The 22865-nt window shown below is 35.2% G+C and overlaps 1 protein-coding gene, 1 long non-coding RNA gene and 1 other non-coding gene across 5 annotated transcripts in view; 2 read left to right on the top strand and 1 right to left on the bottom strand.

Moving 5' to 3' along the window:
• Positions 1–22865, top strand: part of LOC128554781 (coadhesin-like) — a gene marked incomplete at both ends in the record, with an annotated part of 48743 nt that overhangs the window by 15986 nt on the left and 9892 nt on the right. Inside the window, 2 exons of the mRNA XM_053536088.1 lie at positions 14585–14755; positions 15204–15329. Coding sequence (XP_053392063.1) covers positions 14585–14755; positions 15204–15329 — 297 coding nt within the window. The remainder of the gene's footprint in view (positions 1–14584; positions 14756–15203; positions 15330–22865) is intronic.
• On the bottom strand, positions 764–10832 carry LOC123539736 (uncharacterized). Of its 3 annotated transcripts, XR_008369694.1 has the most exons (7): positions 10389–10832; positions 9008–9163; positions 8606–8715; positions 8150–8203; positions 6553–6640; positions 5090–5210; positions 764–882 (listed from the first exon to the last, which is right to left on the bottom strand). It is a non-coding gene; the product is annotated as an uncharacterized LOC123539736 (long non-coding RNA). The 3 variants fall into 3 exon arrangements; XR_006684084.2 differs by lacking the exon at positions 764–882 and having other exon boundaries at positions 4686–5210; XR_006684085.2 differs by lacking the exon at positions 764–882 and having other exon boundaries at positions 4686–5210; positions 8594–8715.
• Positions 9491–9563, top strand: Trnaa-ggc (transfer RNA alanine (anticodon GGC)). Its single transcript has one exon. It is a non-coding gene; the product is annotated as a tRNA-Ala (tRNA).

Below are 22865 nucleotides of genomic sequence, written 5' to 3' on the forward strand. Positions count from 1 at the left end.
ATATGACAACATCTATGAATTTGAAATTCTTAAAGGGGTTTAGAAGATACTAGCAGACCCAAAATGAAGGCTCAAACCTTTGACCTTGAGTTGTGACCTTGACCTTGAGCCAACATGGCTGACTCATAAGTTCTTACAATTGTCTTGATGAGGTGATCAATTGACCAGTTTCATGAAAATAATTCAAGGGGTTTGGGAGATACAGAGCTCAAACATTTGACACTGAGCCAACACGGCTGACTCGCGAGGTCTGCATATTGTCTTGATGAGATGACCATTTGACCCAAGTTTCATGAAAGTCCTTCAAGGGATTAAGGAGATACAGAGCAGACACGGTTGACTCATAAGTTCTGCACATTGTTCCAATGAGGTGATCATTTGACCCAAGTTTCATGAAAATCCTTGGAGGGGTTTAGGATATATACTTAGCGATAGAAATGTTACGGACGAACGTCAGGACAGAGACCATTCCTATTAAAACGATGCCGACAGACAGACCAACAATGAGCAAAACAATTCACCACATATTCTTCAAAGTTGGGCATAAATATGACCTTTTGATATCTTCTCTCTATGCGAGATTCAGAGACACAAAATCATTTGGCTTGTGAATAATGGCCTTAGAGCTTGACCTTTCAGCTATTGACCAATCCTCCTGTTACAGCGTTTATATTTAGTCATTTTAAACTGAACTTCACGGCATACATTTATGTCTGTAATCAATAAATTTAAACACTATGGTTAAGGGGTTTAGCTTAAAAATACAAGAAGTTGTCTGTGCTTTTCAAATTGTATTTCCATTTAGAACTTTATAATAAATTTTCAAAAATCACAGCTTGGCTTTCAGTTCTGTAAACACCATTGCCAATCTTTGATTGATACCTGAAAAAAAAAAAAAGAAATCAGTCAAGATACACATATTCATAAGAGCTGTTTGAAGAACGTGTATGCCCCCATGATGGGTTGTTCCTCTGATCTGTATGACCTTGACCTACTAATCCCCAAAACATTTGGGATCATCTACTTCTTAAGCCTAATCATACCATGTATGGCAACTGTAAGAGCAATTGAGTATACCAGCTAATGTGACGGACGAATTAAGAAGGTCCAAGACCTTCACCATATGACAGGGAATATATTTATGACACACAGAATCATGAATAATAATATTTGTGATCAGTATAAAAGCATAAAACAGATCAAGTGCCCTCATTTGAACAAATTTGAGAGATGACCTTACAATGATGCTATAGATCAATTTTAATGAATAGTTGAGTTGTCACAGGAGTGACGAATTATACCCCCACAATATGTCCTTGTCACAGAACTAAGCCAATGTCGACAGTGAACATGCTTGAGCTTTGACCTACTGACCTCAAAATCAATAGAGGTAATTTGCTGGTCATGATCAACCTCCCTATGAAGTTTCATGATCCTCGGCCGAAGCGTTCTCAAGTTATTGTCTGGAAAAGGTTTAAATGTTTTGGGTCACTCTGCCCTTTGACCTTTGGAACTCAAAATCAATACAAATCATCTGCTGGTAATAACCAACCTCCCTATTAAGTTTCGTGATCCTAGTCCCAAGCCTTCTGAAGTTATTGTCTGAAAACCTTTTTAAATGTTCCGGGTCACTGTGACCTTGACCTGTGTCCTACTGACCTCAAAATCAGTGGGGGTCATCTGCTGGTCATAACCAAACCTCCCTATAATTTTCATTAACCTGGGCCCAAGTGTTCTCAAGTTTTCATCTGGAAACCGTTTAACTGTTTGTGTTATTGTGACCTTGACCTTTGACCTACTAGCGTCGAAGTCAAACTTGACCTGTATTTTCTCATGTTACATGTGTGTACCAAAATTTATGATCTTAGACCCAAGTGTTCTCATGTTGTCATCCGGAAACCGTTTAACTGTTCCGAGTCACTGTGACCTTGACCTATGACCTACTGACCTCAAAGTAGAATTTGACCTGTATTTCATGATGTTACACCTGTGTACCAAAATTTATGATCCTAGGCCCAAGCGTTCTCAAGTTATCATCCGGAAAGCATTTAAATGTTCCGAGTCACTGTGACCTTGACCTTTGACCTACTGAACTCAAAGTAGAACTTGACCTGTATTTCATGATGTTACACCTGTGTATCAAAATTCATGATCCTAGGCCCAAACGTGTTCTCAAGTTATCATCCGGAAACCATTTAACTGTTCCGAGTCACTGTGACCTTGATCTTTGTCCTACAAACTATAATCAAGACAAACATTCTGACAAAGTTTCATACAGACTGGGTCACAACTGTGGCCTCTAAAGTGTTCACAAGTATTTCCTTTGATTTGTCCAGGTGACCTAGCTTTTGACCCCACATGACCCAGCTTCAAACTTGACCTAGGCAAACATTCTGGCCAAGTTGTATAAATATTGGGTAATAACTGTGGCCTCTAGAGTGTTCACAAGCTTTTCCTTTGATCTGGCCTACTGACCTAGGTTTTGACCCACATGACCCAGTTTCAAACCTGACCTAGAGCTCATCAAGACTAACATTCTGACCAAGAATCATAAAGATTGGGTCACAAATGTGGCCTCTAGAGTGTTCACAAGGCAAATGTTGGTGCACGACGGACGCCGGACAATGACTGGTCACAATAGCTCACCTTGAGCACTTTGTGCTCTGGTGAGCTAACAAAAAACAAAGTTCCATAACTCAGCAGAATATATGTTAACTCTTATCATGCTGGACACAACTGATTCTGTCTTTGCGACCAGTGTAAATCATGAATAACCTGCACATCTATGCAGTCTGATCATGATCTCCACTGTTTACCATTTAGTCAGTTTATTTTTCATAAGTACCCCTTTTTCAGTTAATGGTACTGTGACTAATTCATTATAGAAATTAAGCAGGATAAGGGTAAGACCCTAACATGCACAATGCACAACTAGGGTTTGTACTGATCACATCTGAACTAGCTTCAAGACAAGAAGTTATCTACTTCTTTTCTATTTTTAGCTCTGGATATACCAAGTTTGAAGAAGATACATTCAGCTGTTCATGACAAATGTAGGTTAAAGGTTTTTCTATTTTTAGCTCAGCCTCTAGCTGCCCCTAAAAGGGGACCCAAGTGCCCTAACTTTGAACAAACTTTGGTGAGGACCTTTAATTAATGCTACAAACCAAATTTAATAAAGATCCATCAAGCGGTTCATAAGAAGAAGTCATTTAAAAGTTTTTCTTCCTTTAGCTTTTGATGGCCACTAAAGACCAAGAAGAATCTTAGAAAACTATTTAATTAAAAGTCCATGACAGGATGTTACTGACCAAGTTTTGTGTAATTCTGACCGGTAGTTTAAGCGGAGAAGATGTTTAAATGAAATTACTAACACAGGAAGCCGGGCGATGTACAACGAACCATCCACCTACACTAACAGCTCACCTGAACTTAGCTAAAATGGTGGCACCATTCATGAAATACTGTGCCAGTTGTGGACCTTGTGTCATGTGATGTGGGTGATGATGCCAAACAACTATTTTAAGTTGAATTAAAAACCCTTTAATAATAACAGAGTTAGAGTGAATGTTCATCAAAATAAAACTTTTACTTTAAAATTTAAGTAACAAAATGGCCTAGGTTGCTCACCTGAGTAACATACCATAACAGTGTAAACATGTTTAACCTAGTGAATAATCTGATCTATTTTCATTAAGATTGGACCAAAAATGTTGCCTTATGAGTGTAAACAAGCTTTTTCTTTTATTTGATCTAATGACTGATAACAAACATTCTGACAAAGCTGTATAAAGATTTAATCAAACATGTAGGCCCTAGAGTATAAACCTTTTCTTTTATTTGACCTGCTGACCTAGTTTTTCATCCAAGGTGACCCAGATAAAAAAATCATCTGAGATTTGAGGAGACAAACATTCTGAATAAGTTTCATGCACATCAAATGACAAATGCAGCCCCTATTGCAGACACAATGTTTTTCTTTGACTTGACCATGTGACCTAGTTTTTTGACCCAGATGGCCCAGATTCAAACTTTAACTAGATTTCATCAAGAAATTAATTCTGATAAAATTTCACCAATATCCATTCCAAAACGCAGCCCCTATTGCACATACACCCGTTTTTTTTTTGTTTATTTGACTGGGTGCCCTAGTTTTTGACCCATATTAACCCATATTCAAACCTGACCTAGAATTCATTCAGACAAGCAGTCTGACCAATTTTCATGAGTTTCAAACTTAAAATGTGGTCTCTACAGTGTTAACAAGATTTTCCTTTGATCTAGCCTAGTGACCTAGTTTTTAAAACCACATGACCCAGATTCAGTCTTGGCATTAAGATCATCAAGATAAACATCCTGACAAAGTTTCATGAAGATTGACCTAGTTTTTAACTCCAGATAACCCAGATTCAAAGTTGACCAGTCCTACAGATTATCAAGACAATTATTATAACCAATTCTCATCAGGTTCCAACTTAAACTGTGAACTCTAAAAGTATTGACAAGATTTTCATTTGATCTGGCCTAGTGACCTAGTTTTTAATTCCACATGACCCAGTTTCAAACTTAGCCTAGAGACCATCAAGATAAACATTCTGACCAAATTCATAAAGATTGAGTCACAACTGTGACCTCTAGTGTTTACAAGCTTTCCTTTGATTCGACCGAGTGGGCCTTGTTTTTGACTCAACATGACCCAGATTCATTCTTTAAGTAAGTACAATTTTGCATAATTCATTAAAAATTTGTGTATTTTTTTGGAACCTTGTGTCATTTTGATGTGGGAGATGACGTGGAACAACTGCAATGTATTTCAAGTTTTAATCAATTAATAATTAATAGAATGAAAAGTGCACTGAAAATTTAACCTGAAATTTTTAGTACAAAAGGGGAATAATTCATGGAATACTGGTGCCAGAGTTTTGTCCCTTGTGTCATATGATGTGGTTTTAAGTTTGAAGAAAATCCACCTTGTACTAACAGGTGTAGACATGGATGCTGATGCCAGGGCAAGTAGGACAGCCCTCCATATACTTCATACAGTCAAGCTAAAAAAGCTTCAAATGAATTCAGTTTAGCAAGTACTTACTTGACTTGTATGTAGAAACTCAGTAGGTAACAGGGCAGCATTAACAAGGTGTCTTGGGCTGTTGCTCACTCACAACTGTCTTCAATAGGATGTCTTGTACAGTTGTCAACACATATAATACCTGAAAAAAAAACCACCATATATACATGTTTTTCCATCAAATAATGTAAAGAACCACCCTCAACTACTTCAACTGACTGACCAATGATTGATCCAACCCTCATTTTAATTTCTCTATATGAAAACAAATATCCTATTATTTTCTTTCAGTCATAATCACTGTGTTACTTTAGTGCAATTTTCTGAAAGAAGTTTAGTTGAATGTAAGAATTGTTTACAATTGCTCTGTCTGCAATTCTAGTTTAAACACTGTATTGTGAAAAAAATATGAAGAAAACAAGAGCTGTCTCCGTAGGATGACACATGCCCCCGATGGCACTTTGAATGAATAGTTATGGCCGATGTTAGAGTTTAGGACCTTTGACCTACGGAGCTGGGTCTTGCGCGCGACACATCGTCTTACTGTGTCAAACATTCATGCATAAATGACAAAGATATGGACCGGACATGCCCATCAATGCACTATCATGAAAAATGATCTTTAACGTCTAAGTGTGACCTTGACCTTTGAGCTACGGTCTTGCGTGTGACACGTCGTCTTACTGTGGTACACATTCATGCCAAGTTATTTGAAAATCCATCCATCGATGACAAAGATATGGACCGGACACGCCCATCAATGCACTATCCTTTAACGTCTAAGTGTGACCTTGACCTTTGAGCTATGGACCTGGGTCTTGCCCACTGCACGTCGTCTTACTGTGGTACACATTCATGCCAAGTTATTTGAAAATCCATCCATCGATGACAAAGATATGGACCGGACACGAAAATTGCGGACAGACCGACAGACAGACAGACGGTTCAAAAACTATATGCCTCCCTTTGGGGGCATAAAAAAACTGATGATCTACCCATATCTAAAACTTTGGTATGGGCAAAACAATAATTTCAACCTACAGTAATACAGAATATGTATGTGCCACTCTGTTAGTTTCTATAGGATGCCATAATGATTGGCTGTAAAAACTAATTGTGTTTATGGGGATGGGTTCTTCTCATTCCTTTGTTAAGGTCAACAAGCAATTTACCAATTTTGTAGTTTTACTATTTTAATATTAGTATCTCCATAGTATTTAGTATAACGCATCCTGAAAGTACATATGAACAATACTTACTATAAATACTTACAATTATGTAAGACACAAAGTTGTTACACAAAATACCGTACAGTTCATATTAAGCACATCTCTTAATCAAATAATGACATCTCAGGCTCAAACATATACATGTGTGTGTAGTGGCATATTACACCTAAATTACATATACTTCAGGAAGTGTGTAAACTCAAATGTACATTGCTATGCAATTAATTAAAGGTTACAAATACAAATTATGCATACCAGGTTATGGACCTTAATGCACCATATGTCATAGCAATATCTCAGCACAGCATAACACACACACACTCTCTGTGATCTGGTTAGAGGTCTGTAAATGATTAAATGGTTTACAGTGCAAATAGATAATGAGACAGTGATATAATAAAGTGATATTATGGAACAAAATATTAACTGTCTAAACAGAATGAGCCAATAGCATAAAAGATAAAATCATTACTAAGCACTTTATGGGACCATTGAATTGATAATTACAAACTGTAGTGAGTGAAATAAAAAAACCTGTATTTAATCCAATATTAATTCAACTGTTTTAAAATAAAAAGCTCAATACATGTATTCAAGGATATAAATTAGCAGGGGCTTAGTAGCCCATGGCCCCTAGATTTTGGGCTGGGTCACTAAATTGTTGGAGAAAATGCCCATATACCTAATGTTAAACATTTATTTTTGACATTCTGGGTCCCTAAATAAAAATAGCTAGTTTATATTCCAAGTATTCAGTTACATGACTATACAGACAATGACCAAGTATCTTATGAAAGACTAATCCAATGAAATTAAAGCATTTCAGAGAGAAAATTTTGACCTAGGGTCAAGGCACATGAATGCACACAAAACACAATAAAACTAACAAAGGGATATAACTCTTGATTTTAAAATATTACTATCCAAACCCTTAAAATCAGGGCTGTCACATATACATCCATGTTTTAATTGATGTGTATTTAACTATTCTAAAGCTGAAAATATTATCATCATATGGGACGTTGTTTATGAGAAACCAGCTTACATGCATTAATCTTTAATAAAATTTTCTAAATTAAAAGAGGCACAATTTTGACAAGACTGAAGCTAGAGTTACACAACTTGCCCTGTGAGGTTATCTGATGACAGCAAAGTAATTTATGAAGGCCTAGTAGTGTTTTGAGACACAGGCAAAACTGTTACCAAAATCTCTAGTTTAAAAAAGAGGCACAATTCTGACAAAATAAAAGCTAGAGAGCTCTATGTGACCTGTCTGTGAGATCAACTAATGATGAAGAAGACATGTGTGACTGACCTTTGAAAGCATTTCATAAAGTAGTGCTTGAGAAACCTGCTGATATGTAAAACTCCTGGCACATTATTAAAAATGATTGATTAATTTTTAAATTGTAGAAATTCCAGCTTTCTGCTTTCTTGTTAACATCAAAATGTAAGGAACTTAAAAGGGACAAAACTATTTTTTAGTATGACTTTCAAGCTTTTAATGGTGACAGAAGACCCCAGGTATTACTTCACGCAAGATAGAGCAGGGACTTGTTTTAACAACCAACACTATGTAAATTAGCTGGATAACTTTCCTGCATGAAAGAATGCTATACCCTAGTGTGGGTTTCAAATGCACAGCAACAAAGGGCAACTGATACCACATCAGTTGTGAAAAGTCAAAATATTTGCAAGCAAATAAAAGGTGTACTCTATATGGACAAACAGTACTGTGTGCTATCTGGTATGACATATATATGAAAGAATTCTGAGAAGTAAAAGTGAATAGTATAGCATGTATGTCTTAAATATGCCCTACAGGTCTTAGAAAAGACAAAAAATAACTTACTTTGTTTCACAATTTAAAACTCTGTACTTGCAGACCTCTAAAAACCTGTGTTGCCTGAAAAAGTAAAGCTAATGTTCAAACTTATCCTGGTTTATTAAAGCTATAGTTATGACAAAATGTAATATCAGTAATATGGTCTGTCAACTGTTTTTTTCAGAAACAAACAATAAAATATGCTTTAATATGAAGAATTATTAAATTATTTATAATTATAATGTGCAATACATTTATTACTATCACTCTAAGATAAGAAGGAATATATATATTTGCTACTATAATTCAGACAAAGACATAATTATATCTTTAGAATGAAGGAATTTTATAATTACTTCATTTTGAACATTTTATAAACTTAAATGACATTTTCATGGTTCTATATGACTGTATGAATTGTATGAATTCAAGAGGAAGAAAAAAAAACTTAATGGCTTTTTTGTCACATACCACCAAGAATACCTGACTAAAACTGGACTGGGAAACAAGACGTCTGCTTTACGCCATGCTGCTATCTGCAGTTGACCGAGATTCCAGGACTTCAACTCTGTTCAACATTGTCCACTATAGATCTGTTACAAAAAAAAATGTCACTGTTTAGAACTTTATTTATAATACAATATTAAGAAAACAGAAATAGTTGGTTTAAGGCAAACAAACTACCTTAGAAGGGTTATAATGACTTTGGTTATAATTTGGCAGCCAATTATTTTTTATCATGAACATAACTATAACTAAATATAAATTTCTTGCTATTTTCTATTTTTTATAATTTTTATCTCAATAATAACTCATATATTTGTCATAGGTTAAATATCTGCTTAACAGTTTAAAAGGTATTATGGATTCCATTCCTTTTATTACCTCTCTTTATGACTTTGACAGTTGACTTGCAAAATCTCAGTTTGTGCATAAGCCCATGTATGCAGCACTCTGTCCCAAGTTTGCCTTGAGCAGTGTTTTTTTCAGGTCTGGTTACTGCACTGAGCAGTATTGTTGTCTGTAATTTCTTCTGGCATTCTGCAACATAAATAGTTTTAAAGACATTATAATAAACTGTGATACCGAGCTTGTGTGATAAGAATGTTTCATTTGTAACTTACATTGCATGACATATGTAATATCACAAATATGTCAAATCAAGATTTCAAGCCAGATACAAAACCCCTTAGAGGACTCTCGACTAGGCATTGGGTTACCTGATGACTATCATGCAGGCTAGGCGGCTTTCAGTTAATTTATTGGAGGGCAAGAGAATTCCTTGACTTTATTATCCAGTAAACATATGTTCAATACAGACAGGTCATATTAGTTGTGTAGTTGAATAAGCGGTTCTCGTATCGGGTGGCCTCGGTAGCTCAATTGGTAGAGCGTTGGCATGGCCAGCCGAAGGTCCGAGGTTTGAATCCCCGTTGAGGCTGCACATTTTTCCTGAGACTGTTACATTTGGTGGCTCGTCCAGGATGCTCACCCTTGGAGTCCATGCAGGGCAAAGCAGTTTGGATGGGGTGTGAATCTGAATTCAGTTAACAGTCTGCAGCAGACATTGGCCAGGAGTGCTAATGTCTTGCAATAAGAGGGAAGGTGTGTAGCGGTTCTCGTATCGGGTGGCCTCGGTACATGTAGCTCAGTTGGTAGAGCTTTGGCATGGTAAGCAGAAGGTCCGAGGTTTGAAACCCGGTCGAGGCTGCACATTTTTCCTGAGACTGTTACAGTTGCAATACTGTCAAACATACCCTTCGATTGCAGGCATTTGTCCGTATCGAATATAGATCATTGATGCCTATTTAATTTATTTTTATATGTAACAGGCTGATCATACTTCATTCGTCCTCGAATTCCAGGAGTTTGAACCTCTATGGGACGTTCCAAGGTGTCCATTCATATCTACTCGTGAGTTATTTACGTTGGGCGTCAAATGAAACAGGCTGATCATACTTCAGCCCTGACCGGGAATCGAACCCGGGACCTCTCACACCTAAGGCGGACACTCTACCACGTCGCTATAAAAGCTAGCTCAATAGCAAGGAAGTATAAGTGCACCCTTATGCTCTACCCACCTACATATATTAAAATCAAGTCTCATGCACATTCATTTTCTTTTATTATATAGATGATAAAAAACACTGATACGAAGTAAAGAGGGTACGAGTTGACCCCAAATAACCGTTGATGATGAAGTCTGCAATATCGACACTTATAAAATTATACCCAAATAACCGAATATTTCTACAATAATTATTACCAGCATGTCCCTCCAATTGATCTGTCAACACAGGAAACAGCGAAGATAAACAGAATTTATGTGCTCAATATTTCCTTTACACTCGCTTCCGCTTCGTGTCGCACTGACCCAAAGCCCGTGCTTTTGTATGATCGATGACGTAGTTCATCCACTGTTGTGCAACATGTACACGGAAAATCAAGTTTTACTGCTGAACAATCTGCAGTATTTTCGACAGAAAGTTTCGTCGTGGTTGCTCACACGGATGCCGCCATTTTATTTACGATATCGTAAATATTTACGAGACCCCTGACCCTCTCGTAACTTTACGAGGATTTTATGTAGAAACTTACGATATCGTAGCTACGATAATTTTCATAAGACACCTGCCAGACTTACGAGAACCTTGCGAGAGACTTACGAGAAAGATACGAGAAATATTCTCGTAAGTATCTTGATAAGACGGGCCCAATATCTACATCTAAGGTACAGTTCAGATGTTTGCCAGTTTATGACTTCAAATTCAATATCATATCTAAGATGAAATTTATCCATCATTTCATTTCTTTTGTAAAACTGTGAATATGTTTCACATAATATAAAAAGCTAGAGTTTAGAAAATGTTCCTTGACCCTAGATTAAAAACAAGAGGTTGTTACAGAATCCCTAATATTTTGTGGCAAATTGTTCCACATGGTACACCCCATATACTAGGCGAAAGCCATTTTGCTTAAGCATTTGACAATAGGAATGGCTTATCTTTTGCTATCTGACACTATATCACATGGACTGTCAAAGTTGGAATCAACATTTGCCCTGAACCTAGTAGAGAAATTATAGATAACACCGACAGTGGTAAAATTATCACTCATACAAAAGGGAGCAAGGTTTGAAAATATGGCAAATGTTTGTCACGATACGAATTATATGACACAGGGAAGTGTCTACGCCTTTAGTATCTTGAACTATGAAATGGGTCCTATTCCTAAGGTGACTATGTCTTAGATTAGCTGATAAACGAAACAGAATGTCCTTTGTTAAAACGTAAAGCTGGCGAGACCAAATATCTCGTTTATAAAATTTTCCTCCGTCTTCCTTGCCTAAAGGATTCGTGTACCAGTGATTTGTAAATGATTTCAGTCATGAGCTAGACAATTTCAGGGATCAGGCAAATCACTAAATGTTTCAAACTAACAATCTTCATTAAAAATTATCAGCTCAAACTCCTATAGGCTTGAGACTCTATATTTGACTGGTCTTTTTGCTGAAGTTCCCATCAGACAATGTCTTCGAATCAACAACATACGAGTCCATCGCATAGATGCTCGGCCTCTGTCCTCTTAATTTAAATTACAACTCTATATGAATGCCTTGACTCCTGGATGCTCAGCGCCTATATGCTATTACATGAAGCATTCAACCTTGTTGAAATTCTGTAACTCTTCTTTAGTCTATGAACTTCAAACGTCTTATTTTAATAGTCCATCTGCCCTGACAGTGTAGTTGCAATAACTTCCTCATCAAGGTACTGGGATAAAAAATTAGCTGAATCCTCGAGATGTCTTCTTCCTTCGCTGGATAACGAATGAGCTCTCTGTCATCCATCTACCTATTTATACTTTAACAGCAGTGAGCTTTGATTGGTGCTATTTATAGAACTTGTTTCTGATTGGTCCAAATTTATACATGGGGTTTTACAACGAGTAACAAATATCTGGTTCCCTTTAACTATTGTATATGACATGTGTGAAGCTGGGATCCAGCTATCGACATAATGAACCCAAATTAGCCACAAATGACCCAAATCCTATTATTAACAACAATAATTCAACAATAATTATAGCAATGATAGCATGTTTTTCATACTTTTCTGAAGGCGTGTGACGATTTTATTGATCATAGATGCATTAAGAAGCCGCATCGCCAAAACAATGTAGTACGAATGCACATAGGCTTAATAAACGTAATGTACGCTCAAAGTGACTGGTTTTAGATTACTTGAATGTGTATATATTTTGCATAATCGGGGTTATTTTTCGTATCCAGAATATATACTTGTTGAGATTCTGGGGTTTTAAAAAGATATATTGGAAGGTGAATGATAGCACATTCAATTTATTGTGCATCAGACTCAATCATTTTCCTTTTTTGACAGGCATTCCATTCCGTTTCAGTTTTGCCCTTTGCTTTCTTTGTCAAGTTATGTTGAGCTATTGTGATCGTTCACCGTCCGACATCCGTCAGTCCGGCCTCCAGTGTCCGTCGTCCGTCCACTATTTTCTTTAACGAATATCTTCTTATAAACCACCCGGCCAGTTTTGATAAAACTTCCCAGGAGTACTCCTTGAATTGTCTTCTGTAAAAAAATCAAAGTATTGAATTCCATGTAGAACTCTGGTTGTCATGGCAACGGAAATGAAAAACTTTAAAAATCTTCTTTTATATTTGGTATACAGCATCATCCGGTTTTCCTCTAGATTGTTCAAATTTTTATCCCTTATGATTAAAATATGACCCAAAATGACCCCAACCCCGGGGGTCACACCGTTTTATATAGACTTACTTAGGGAGACTTTGAAAATAATCTTGTCAAAATGCACGGGGCCTAGGGCCTAGATATTTGGTATGTAGGATCATCTAGTAGTTTTCTACCAAGATTGTTCAACTAATCCCACTAGTGTCATATATGGCCTCGTTCCGTGGGATCACATAGTTTATAAAGACTTATACTAAGTATAAGGAAAAACTTGAATATATCTATCTATAAATGGAATTAGAATTTCGACTGTAATTTGTGATGATTTAGAATGATGAACACTGTGTTTTTGCCTTGCTATTGTATGATATTGTTTGCGGTTCTGATCGCAGTTTAAGTTGTAATAAAGGGCGTATTGCAAAGCTCATTTGTTGCATTTACAATATAGCAATTTTGATTTTTGATGTGATGTCTGTTTCGGCCTGTAAATACATTCCAACATCATACAGTATCTAAAGTAAATTGTTCATTTTACTAATGCTAATGCTTGATTGCTTGATTGGTATTTCTTGTTAACCGAAACAGATTGCATACCTTACGTAATAAAGCATAAATATAGTATATTGCGTGAGATATATTTGTCTTTTTAAATATAAAAGATAAAGAGGTGGACCTCGATATTAACATGTATATACCAAGGTATTATGATATATTGCGTCATAAATGCAGGTTATAAATACTAACATCACGGTTTAACCCACGCTGAGGCTCCATCGGCGCTGAGTTGTTTTGAATGAAACCGCTTAATGGGACTACAAGAAAATTTCATCAGCAGACAAGCATACGACTTTTGTATTTTAGGAAAAACTCTAGCTCTTTCCTCAAGTGTCGTTAAACAATCAAATCGAAGTGAGATATATTGAATTAAAATATATTCATGTTAAGAATGATTAAATAGTTATATTAATAATGTAGTTAGATGTTTAGTTTGTGAAAATGATTATTAAGTTGTTTAACATTGAACTGTACAATACGGAGATATATTTGGACGAGTGGCGTCTCAAATATGGTTTTCCCAGCTTGGTACGAGTCCAAATATATTTCGTATTGTACAGTAAAATAATAAATAAACTTCTTATTCTATATCTATTTTATTTTAGTTTAAATTGAAATGATTCACTGAATATTGCTTTTTTCTGCCTTTTCTGATCTTAAGACGCATAATACAAACTGTACAGAGAGCCTACTCCAGCCGATTTACATTCGGAACATTTTCACGCGTTTCGGGTTTTATCGTTTGTTTAACATGAAACTGTTGAACGGTCCAAATACCAAAAAAACAGGTGTTTTATACGCACGTGTTCAATACGGTCATATAATGCACGGTCAGGTGTTGCAAATAAACTTTCACTATTAGATAAATAAAATAGATATAGAATAAAACAGCCCATTTGCCGTACTAAATCAATAATAACAAAAAGTAAAAGAATTCCGGTAAAATGATCACCGCCATCATGATATCAAATCAGTCGAAGGTAGACGATTGAACTTAGCTTTGTATCTTGCTTCATTAAAACACTCATGCATGAATTATTTGCATCAAATTTTAAGACAGCGAAATGAACAGAAACACAGCATGAAAAAAAGAAGATAATGAAGCAATGTAAGGACTAAGACTATAATTTGTATCAAACTGATCCAATGACTGCATTTAAATCTAACATGTTTGTTGTCATTGTAGTTGATGGAGGATGGGCGGCATGGCCAGACTGGAGCGCTTGTACAGTGACATGTGGTGGAGGAACACAATTAAGAATGAGATTTTGTACTAACCCTGCACCGCAAAATGATGGACAATCATGCTATGGTAATCGATTTAAATTGCAGAACTGTAGCACACAAACCTGCCCGGGTAAGATGTCATCGTTAATGTATTTCAGTCTATCTCTGAGTTGTAAAGCAAAGACATCGGTTTTAAAAGTCCTTTTTTTCAACACTTGTTTAAAACAATATCAATTCATTTGAGGTCAGTTTCTTTTAGAAATCATGTCCAGACTGGAAGGTGTTTAATATTAATTAAAACGTTTGGAACTGATTTTGTTTAAAACGAGGACAATATCATACATATTGGTCGCTTTTTTTTAACTTCAGACTTTTCTATATTATATATTTACTAAGTACAATCCAGCGACATAAGCATTCTTTATCCTTGTTTATTAAATGTATTGTTATGATGCCTGTTGAAACCTGATAACATTTACGATTACCATCATTTTAGAGGTCTGCAGAAACCATTGTGTTTTATCATTGATTCTTTAGCCTCGCTTAACATGGTTATTTTATATTTATTGTAATGACAGTGGTTCCATATGGACAATCATGTTCACTGTCTGGAGACGAGTGTGCTGGTGATGATACAGAGTGTGAGAGTGGAACCTGTAAATGTGTCTCTGGATTTTACTGGAATAGAAATGCTTGTGTTCCAAGTAAGTACTTAAAGAGTATATCTGTCTTTGATGCATTCCAGGCTGTAAACTGCTATGTTTGAAGTTTGTTTCCGATTCTGATATTATTTTATTTTGTTTTACAGTATTTAAATTATAGTGTTTAAATCTCTCACCTGAATTAACTTCATTGATCAATATTATGCGTTACATATTGATAGCAAAATCTTATAATTTGTTGCATTCTTAAATATTTCATTGCAAGTACATAAGATTGTTTCATTTTACATGTATTATTGTTAAAACATTTAATTTGCATTATTGGAATGAAAATGGTATTTCTATTTTAATTTTTTTTCTTAATTCATTTGGCAATGTTCATACGTTTAAAAATATGATGCCATGGAAAATGTTTTGACAAAAGATATAAACATGTATTTAACGGTCACCTAAACAAAACAAGCATTAAATGTCAAAGATGATGTTAAATATATATACTTTTAAGTGAACAAATTTTAATATAAGAGAAAAAGAAATATTTAAAAATGTGTATGTATGGGAATGTTTAGATCATCTCTAAGTTAATATAGTTATCTAAATTGTAATGGTTACTTCTACCTGCTACAACCATGTAAAAATTTGCAGGTACACTTTCTAGAAAGTGTCATTTTGTTATGTAAAGTAAAATAAGTAATATATTTTCTTTCTTTCTTTTTCTACCGGCAGCATCTACATTCATACCTCGAAACCAGACCATTTGATATTATGTTGGTTTATTTTGACATTTGGTGATGCAATTTCTTTTTCAAGTTTTATCCTGATTTTAAGATAAGATATGAAACTGTCAAAACTGAGTGTCTGTTTTTTTTTTTTTTTTAATTGAAATTTTAAGATTTAATTAGAAATATAATTATTAAGATTATTATATTTTTCGTTCTACGTTTCTTCCAGCGAAACGAAACTGACTACCTCTAAATTGAGTTGTGTTTTGAGGTTTTTCTTGTCAAGATAAATATGTAGTTTATTCCATAGTTGCTGTACGGAGTTACAATTCTTGTTTTCTAATGTTTCAACATGCAAATTGCAGAAATAACATAAATTTGATTCTGTTAATTTGTATTTAAATAATGATTTGTTTGTTTGAAAAATTCTCATTAGTTGTTTATATTAAAAACTTAATATTTTGTGTCTGTTGTTGCGTTCTGCGGTTTCATGTATATATTTGAACAACAAGAGGGTTTCTCTGATATACACGCGGACCATTTCTGACTTTATTATTTATATATTTTGGTCCGTTTCTTATTTGCTTGTTGTAAAGTAGTTTATTTGGTTCTTTTGTCTTTCTAAATGCCACGGTATAGAAAATGTGCGGCCAGACCGGGACTCGAACCTGGGGTCTCGGAATACCGTTCCGGTGCTCTACCGACCTAGCTATCCGGCCACCTACACATTTTCTACCCGTTTAATATTCAAATCCTAAATCGTGACATACTCCCCCGCTATATGAAATTCGTCCTCAAATTTCTAATGGGAATTAGAGAATAAGGTAAACATAATCTCGGAGTATTTACAGTCACGGCCCCACGTTGGGCGCAAAATGTCATAAAGTGAGAAAAATGTGCAGCCAGACTGGAACTCGGACCCGGGGCCTCGGAATACCGTTCTGATGCTCTACCGACTGAGCTATCCGGCGGCCTACACATTTTCTACCCGTTTTGATATTCTAGTTCTATACCGTGACATTAACTACAAGTAATTCACTTCGCGTATAAGAAATATACTCTGCTCAAACGTCTGTTTAACAGTTACGCTTGATATAAGATTGTAATACTTTAATAATGGTCTTTCTTTCTATATTGTATAAAAATTTGAAATCGTCAAACCTATAGAACGCCTTTGTTCTGTAGTCAAATAAATGCCCCAAATGCTTTATTCCCTTTTGATATCAGTCTTTATAGAAAATTGTTTTATTTTCAAGTTTATTGCTTGTGTTATTTTATATCCTTTGCGCACCTGGCAAATTTTTACTGCGATTGCCTGTAGCGTATTGAAATGGGTAAATTATTCATTGTCTCAAAACCGGGCTAATCTTTACAGCGATCGTCTGTAGCGTTATGAGACGGGTGCCTTTTTAGCAGGTTTAAAACAGGACTCGAGATTTGACGTATTTTGAGAAAAAAGGCAGAATAACAACGTTGAAATGAACCCAAATACGTTTATTTTCTGTTGTCGCTGTTTATCAGCTCATGAGCAAATATACATTATAATTATAGTGACTTCATTTACCGTTTAAAAGCGTATAAAATAACCAAATATACGTTCCTCAACGATACAGTGCTCTTATGGGTAAGAACCAAATATATGTTCTTCAGCGATACAGTGCTCTTTCCGGTAAGAACCAATTATACCTTCTTCAACGATTCAGTGCATGCAAAAAGATTCCTAACTTTTGCCAACATGCCCGCAACGTTCAAATACGTATTTTAAAAATAATCAATAATGACCGATTTGACCAATGAGATCGATTTTATTGATCACTTTTATAATTTAGAATATAATAAAGATAACCCATATATTGTCTCCAAATCAACATAAGTCTTATGTTTGTCTTATTATTATATATATACGTGATTTGAATACATACAATAGACGGAGGGAGTTGATGTTTATCTTGCAGTTTTCTGACTTCAGACAATTTGTTGAGTACATTGGTATAATTATCATACCTTAGATTTATCTTAATTTTATGTTTTAATTTATTAACCTTTTATTTTGGCGCTAATGTTTGAGCCTTTCTCAGCGGGGATTTTTTTACATTGTGTTGTGTAACTTGTTAAAAATAGGGTAAGTGCAAGGTTTGCATGTTCTTGAAGCGTTTAAACCCCAAGTTTCCTTTATATAGGTTACTGACCGTTCCAAGGCGGTGTCCCTATTAAAACTGGTTTTCTGTTTGTCTTGAATTGTCAGTTGTATGTTTTCTTATTCGTTGTGAGCGATTTTTCCTCCTCCTTACTCCCTCTTTGCCCCTCCTAATTTTCCGTTGCATTTGCGCTACTTTTTGCATCACTTCCCCCTTTACTTTAAGTTAGTTTTCGTGGCTCCACTTTATTCTGGCTGCCGGAGTCCTAGGGCGGTATACAATTGTTTGTTTTTTTTTGTCCTGCTTATATGAATGCGTTTATGTGATTGTGGGTCTAATGCTGTGCCCTTTTGTTGCTTTTTTGTGTCTTACTTTTTATGTTATTTACTTTTTTGTTGGATTTAACGTCGCACCGACACATGATATGTCATATGGCGAATTTCCAGCTTTAATGGTGGAGAAAGACCCCAGGTGCCCTTCCGTGCATTATGTCATCACGAGCGGGCACCTGGTTTAGGTTATTTAGTTGGAGATGTGGTTGTGTGTTTGATTTTGATGCATGACTGTCTGCGCTTTTGTGGTTTACATTGTAGCGTGACTGTTATTAATGAACGTTAGCATTCCCTTTGTATATTCATCTTTCCCCTTTAAATTCCTCCCCCTCCCACCCCCACCATTTACCACTTCCTCCTCCTCGATCTATGTTTGACATAAATTAATATGTACTTGTTGTTTGAAGCAACCCGTCTGTAATATTTTTCTATTACAGCTTCTTTTGGTTGTGGGCCTACTTTACAAATGCGTGGCTCTGAGGCAATGTTCTTGGTGCTCTGTGCTTCCGAGAAATCTACCCTTACCTATTATCTGTTTTAAAAAATCGTAATTGCATATTTTGGATACATTTTTATTATATACATCGCGATACTACGAAAAGCCAAGGGATCGGTCGTTTTTTTCGTAATATCGCATTTTCGTTCGAGCGCAGTATAGGAAATTTCGCTATACAGCACCTTAATATTTACACATTGTAACCAGTGGTATTTCGTATCGGAGTATATGTATAACAATTTTATATGTACATCTGGGTTTTTTACAAATCTTATTTGAATCTGAACTCAGATGGTATCAAGAACTTTAAATCGTTTTTTTTTTCACCTTTTTTCACTATACATAAAATATATACAGGGTACATTGTTGCACGAGAACAAAAATTGCAATCGCCTATTCCGTATATATTTCGAATTTAATTACTAAGTTTTCTCACTTGAATTACTGTTTACGCCCAGCTCTTTCCACTCTTAAGCGTTTTTCACGCCGTTATGGAAGGTGTGAAAACTTTGACGATACAGGTATTCGTAAAATCGCAACTAAAACAAGTTGAAAACAGGCTTTAAGGGCATAACAATACATTCGTAGGAGCGCATTTTTCGTAAAGTTGCATTTTCGTAAAACCGCGACTTTGTAACATAGAAATAAGAAGGAAAGCAGCTGGGACCACAACACCTTTTCGTAGTATACCGGCATTTCGTTAAATTGCGATTCGTAGCACCGCGAATGCACTGTAGCTGTTTATAAAATTCTGCTTCTGCCTTTAATTTTCATTTGAAAAGTTATTTCTTTATCTTTGAGTATCAATTTGTATATTTTTTTTCAGCATTTTTTTCTAAGGCTGCAAAATATTTTATATTTGTTTCATTGCCTTGTTGCTCTTATCAACATTCTATTAATTCTATACTCAATGATTTTTGACTTCATTTCTGCTGTTTTTGTCCTGTTCTTCCTTTAAAGTATTTAATTTAGAGTTCTTATTGTCTTTGTGAAGTAAGCAGAATAGTAGAATAGCAAAATTACTCCAGCAGAATAGCAGAATAGCAGAACAACAGAGTAATTCCAGCAGAATTACAGAATAGAAGAATAACTCCAGCGGAATGACAGAATAGCAGAATAATTCCAGCAGAATAACAGAATAGCATAATAACTCCAGCAGAATAGCAGAACAGCAAAATGATTCCAGCAGAATAGAAAAAATAGCAGAATAATTCTAGTAGAATGGCAGACTTGCAGAATAGAGGAATAACTACAGCAGAATAGCAGAACAACGCCAGCAGAATGGCAAAATAGTAGAATAGCAGAGTACCTTGAGCAGAATGGCAGAATAGCAGAGAAGCAGAATAATTCTAGCAGAATGGCAAAAATGCACAATAGCAGATATATCCAGTAGAATAACAGAATAATAGAATAGCAATATAACTCCAGCAGAATAACAGAATAGCATAATAATTCCAGCAGAATAGCAGAACAGCAGAATAACTCCAGCAGATTGGCAGAAGAAAAGAATAGCAGAATAACTCCAGTAGAATAGCAGAAAAGCAGAACAGCAAAACAGTAGAATGATTCCAGCAGAAAAGCAGAATAGAAGAATAACTCCAGCAGAATAGCAGAAAAAAACCCCGCAGAATGGCAGAATAGTAGAATAGCAGATTACCTTCAGCAGAATGGGCAGAAAAGCAGAATAGCAGAATAACTCTTGCAGGATGGCAGAAAAGCAGAATAGCGGAATAACTCCATCAAAATTACTCCAGCAGAATAGCAGAATAACTCCACCAGCACAATGGCACAATGGCAAAATAGCAAATAACTCCAGTAACAAAATAACTTTAGCAGAATTACTCCGGCAGAATAGCAGAATAACACCAGCAGAATAGCAGAATAGCTGAATAGCAAAATAACTCCAGCCGAATGGCTATTTTTACACTCGTTCAAAATATTTTCATCCAATACATTTTTTTTGTTTATTTCTTTTTCTTTTTATTTGTTTTTATTTTCATCTCGTTATCTAGGTGGAATAATTTATTTAACAAATGATCAAGGCCTTCGCCTGAGTTGTAAAATGCTGAAGCATCTCAACGATGAACCTAGGTAAATTAGACGATATATCCTAAGGCCTTAAATGTTTTCTTTCTGACATGCTCATCGAAATATTTCAAATAATATTATGCTCAACTTTATTTACCCGAGGAGTAATGTATCGGACGTCATGCGGTAATTTAACGTCATAATTGACGTCCCAGTGCACTCGTACCGGTCCGCTCGTAAACCGTTGTTCACCGCAGAATCCTTCTTTGTTTAAATGACTTCTCACAGAAAGTTTGGTTTGCATCCATATTAATTGTAACAGTTTCTGAAAGGCATTTCTTATTATTGTTTGATATTCTTTTTTCAAGTACAGTGAAATTGTTTAGTTGAAAAATAACCAGGTCCTTTTTGTGTTAATGAAATCTCATTCTCCTTCAAACATGAATGTTCTGTTTGGTAACCTGATTGAATAGTGCAACATTTGACATAGAAACACTCAGCTAATGAAACTAGTCAGATCTACGGGGGATGATTGGAATTGTGTTTAAAAGCCATGTATATTGTAGTTTTGATGGATTACATAATCTCCTAATATCTATTAAATTTCCAATGTCAATGATATCATTTATTTCTGTCTGCAGTTTCTATGGCTACCAATCCCTTCATTTCTTTTGAAAGTGTTTGTATTCAAAATGGTGTTAAAATCACAACCAATTATAAATTCTTCCTCTAACTTTTGACCAATTTCTTTTTTCAAAAAAGTAATTACTGAGATTGCAAATTGAACCATTATAAGAATACTTTTTATGAGAGTATTACAAAAATGTAACAAAAAAATTTTGATTTAAAAAAATGGGGACACGATCTTTATATACCAAAGTAACATAAGCATGTCAATAAGCGTGACAGAAATAAAGAAGTTTGGACGTGGCAAACATCCGACATCACAAATAACGTCACATACCTGTTATAAAACGTTGCATATCATTGAAAATATTGAAATATTCAGATTACGTTGAACTTAACAATTTTTTTATATATTTTATTGATGAAGTAAATTTGAATGCTACCTGCACACATCATTTAAAAAAATATTTAATCCAGACATCAAAAATGACGTCACATACATGTGCCTGTTATGAAAATTAAACTATGGAAAATAACGAAACTTTTGATAAGCCTGACTGAAAATTTAAAAGTTTACTGATAAAGTAACACAGAACTTTGAATGTAGCAAACGTGACACGGACATCACTAATGACTTCACATACCGTTATGAAAATTTCATATCAATATGGAAATTTCAGGTTCCATTGAACTTGGCAATTTTTTAAGTAAGAAAGAATTATGAATGAGATCCACACAATTTGTCTAAAATATACTCAATCGGGAAATCACAAATGACGTCACCTACCCTTTGAATGGTAATGGTATTTTAGCAATACTTTAAGAAACCTTTAAGAGACAGTCAAGACAATTTAAAACATGATCTAGTTCCTTTATTTACGAGACTCGTGATAGCGACTTATAAAAAGCTTCATAAGTGTTACTAAAGCTTACACAAGGTAGAAAACTTCGTGACACTTAAGAACATCATCAGAGATTTTTATTGGAGTGTTTGAACCTTGTCATTCTTCTTTGGAATTAAAGTAGGTAAACATTGCTTTTGTACTTTGGCAGTTGGTTCTCTTGCTGATGGTATCAAAATATGGAAATATGACTCGTGGAAGTACATAAACTTTTCCGAGACTGTGTTTATTGTGCTCTAAATACAAATGTATACCCTTACCTCATGATTCTTAAACGAATGAATTTCCAATTATCAGATTGCTGGCTGCTAAATTATTTCAAAATCAAACAAA

This window comes from Mercenaria mercenaria, unplaced genomic scaffold (genome assembly GCF_021730395.1).
Source record: "Mercenaria mercenaria strain notata unplaced genomic scaffold, MADL_Memer_1 contig_738, whole genome shotgun sequence".
Lineage (NCBI taxonomy): Eukaryota > Metazoa > Mollusca > Bivalvia > Venerida > Veneridae > Mercenaria > Mercenaria mercenaria.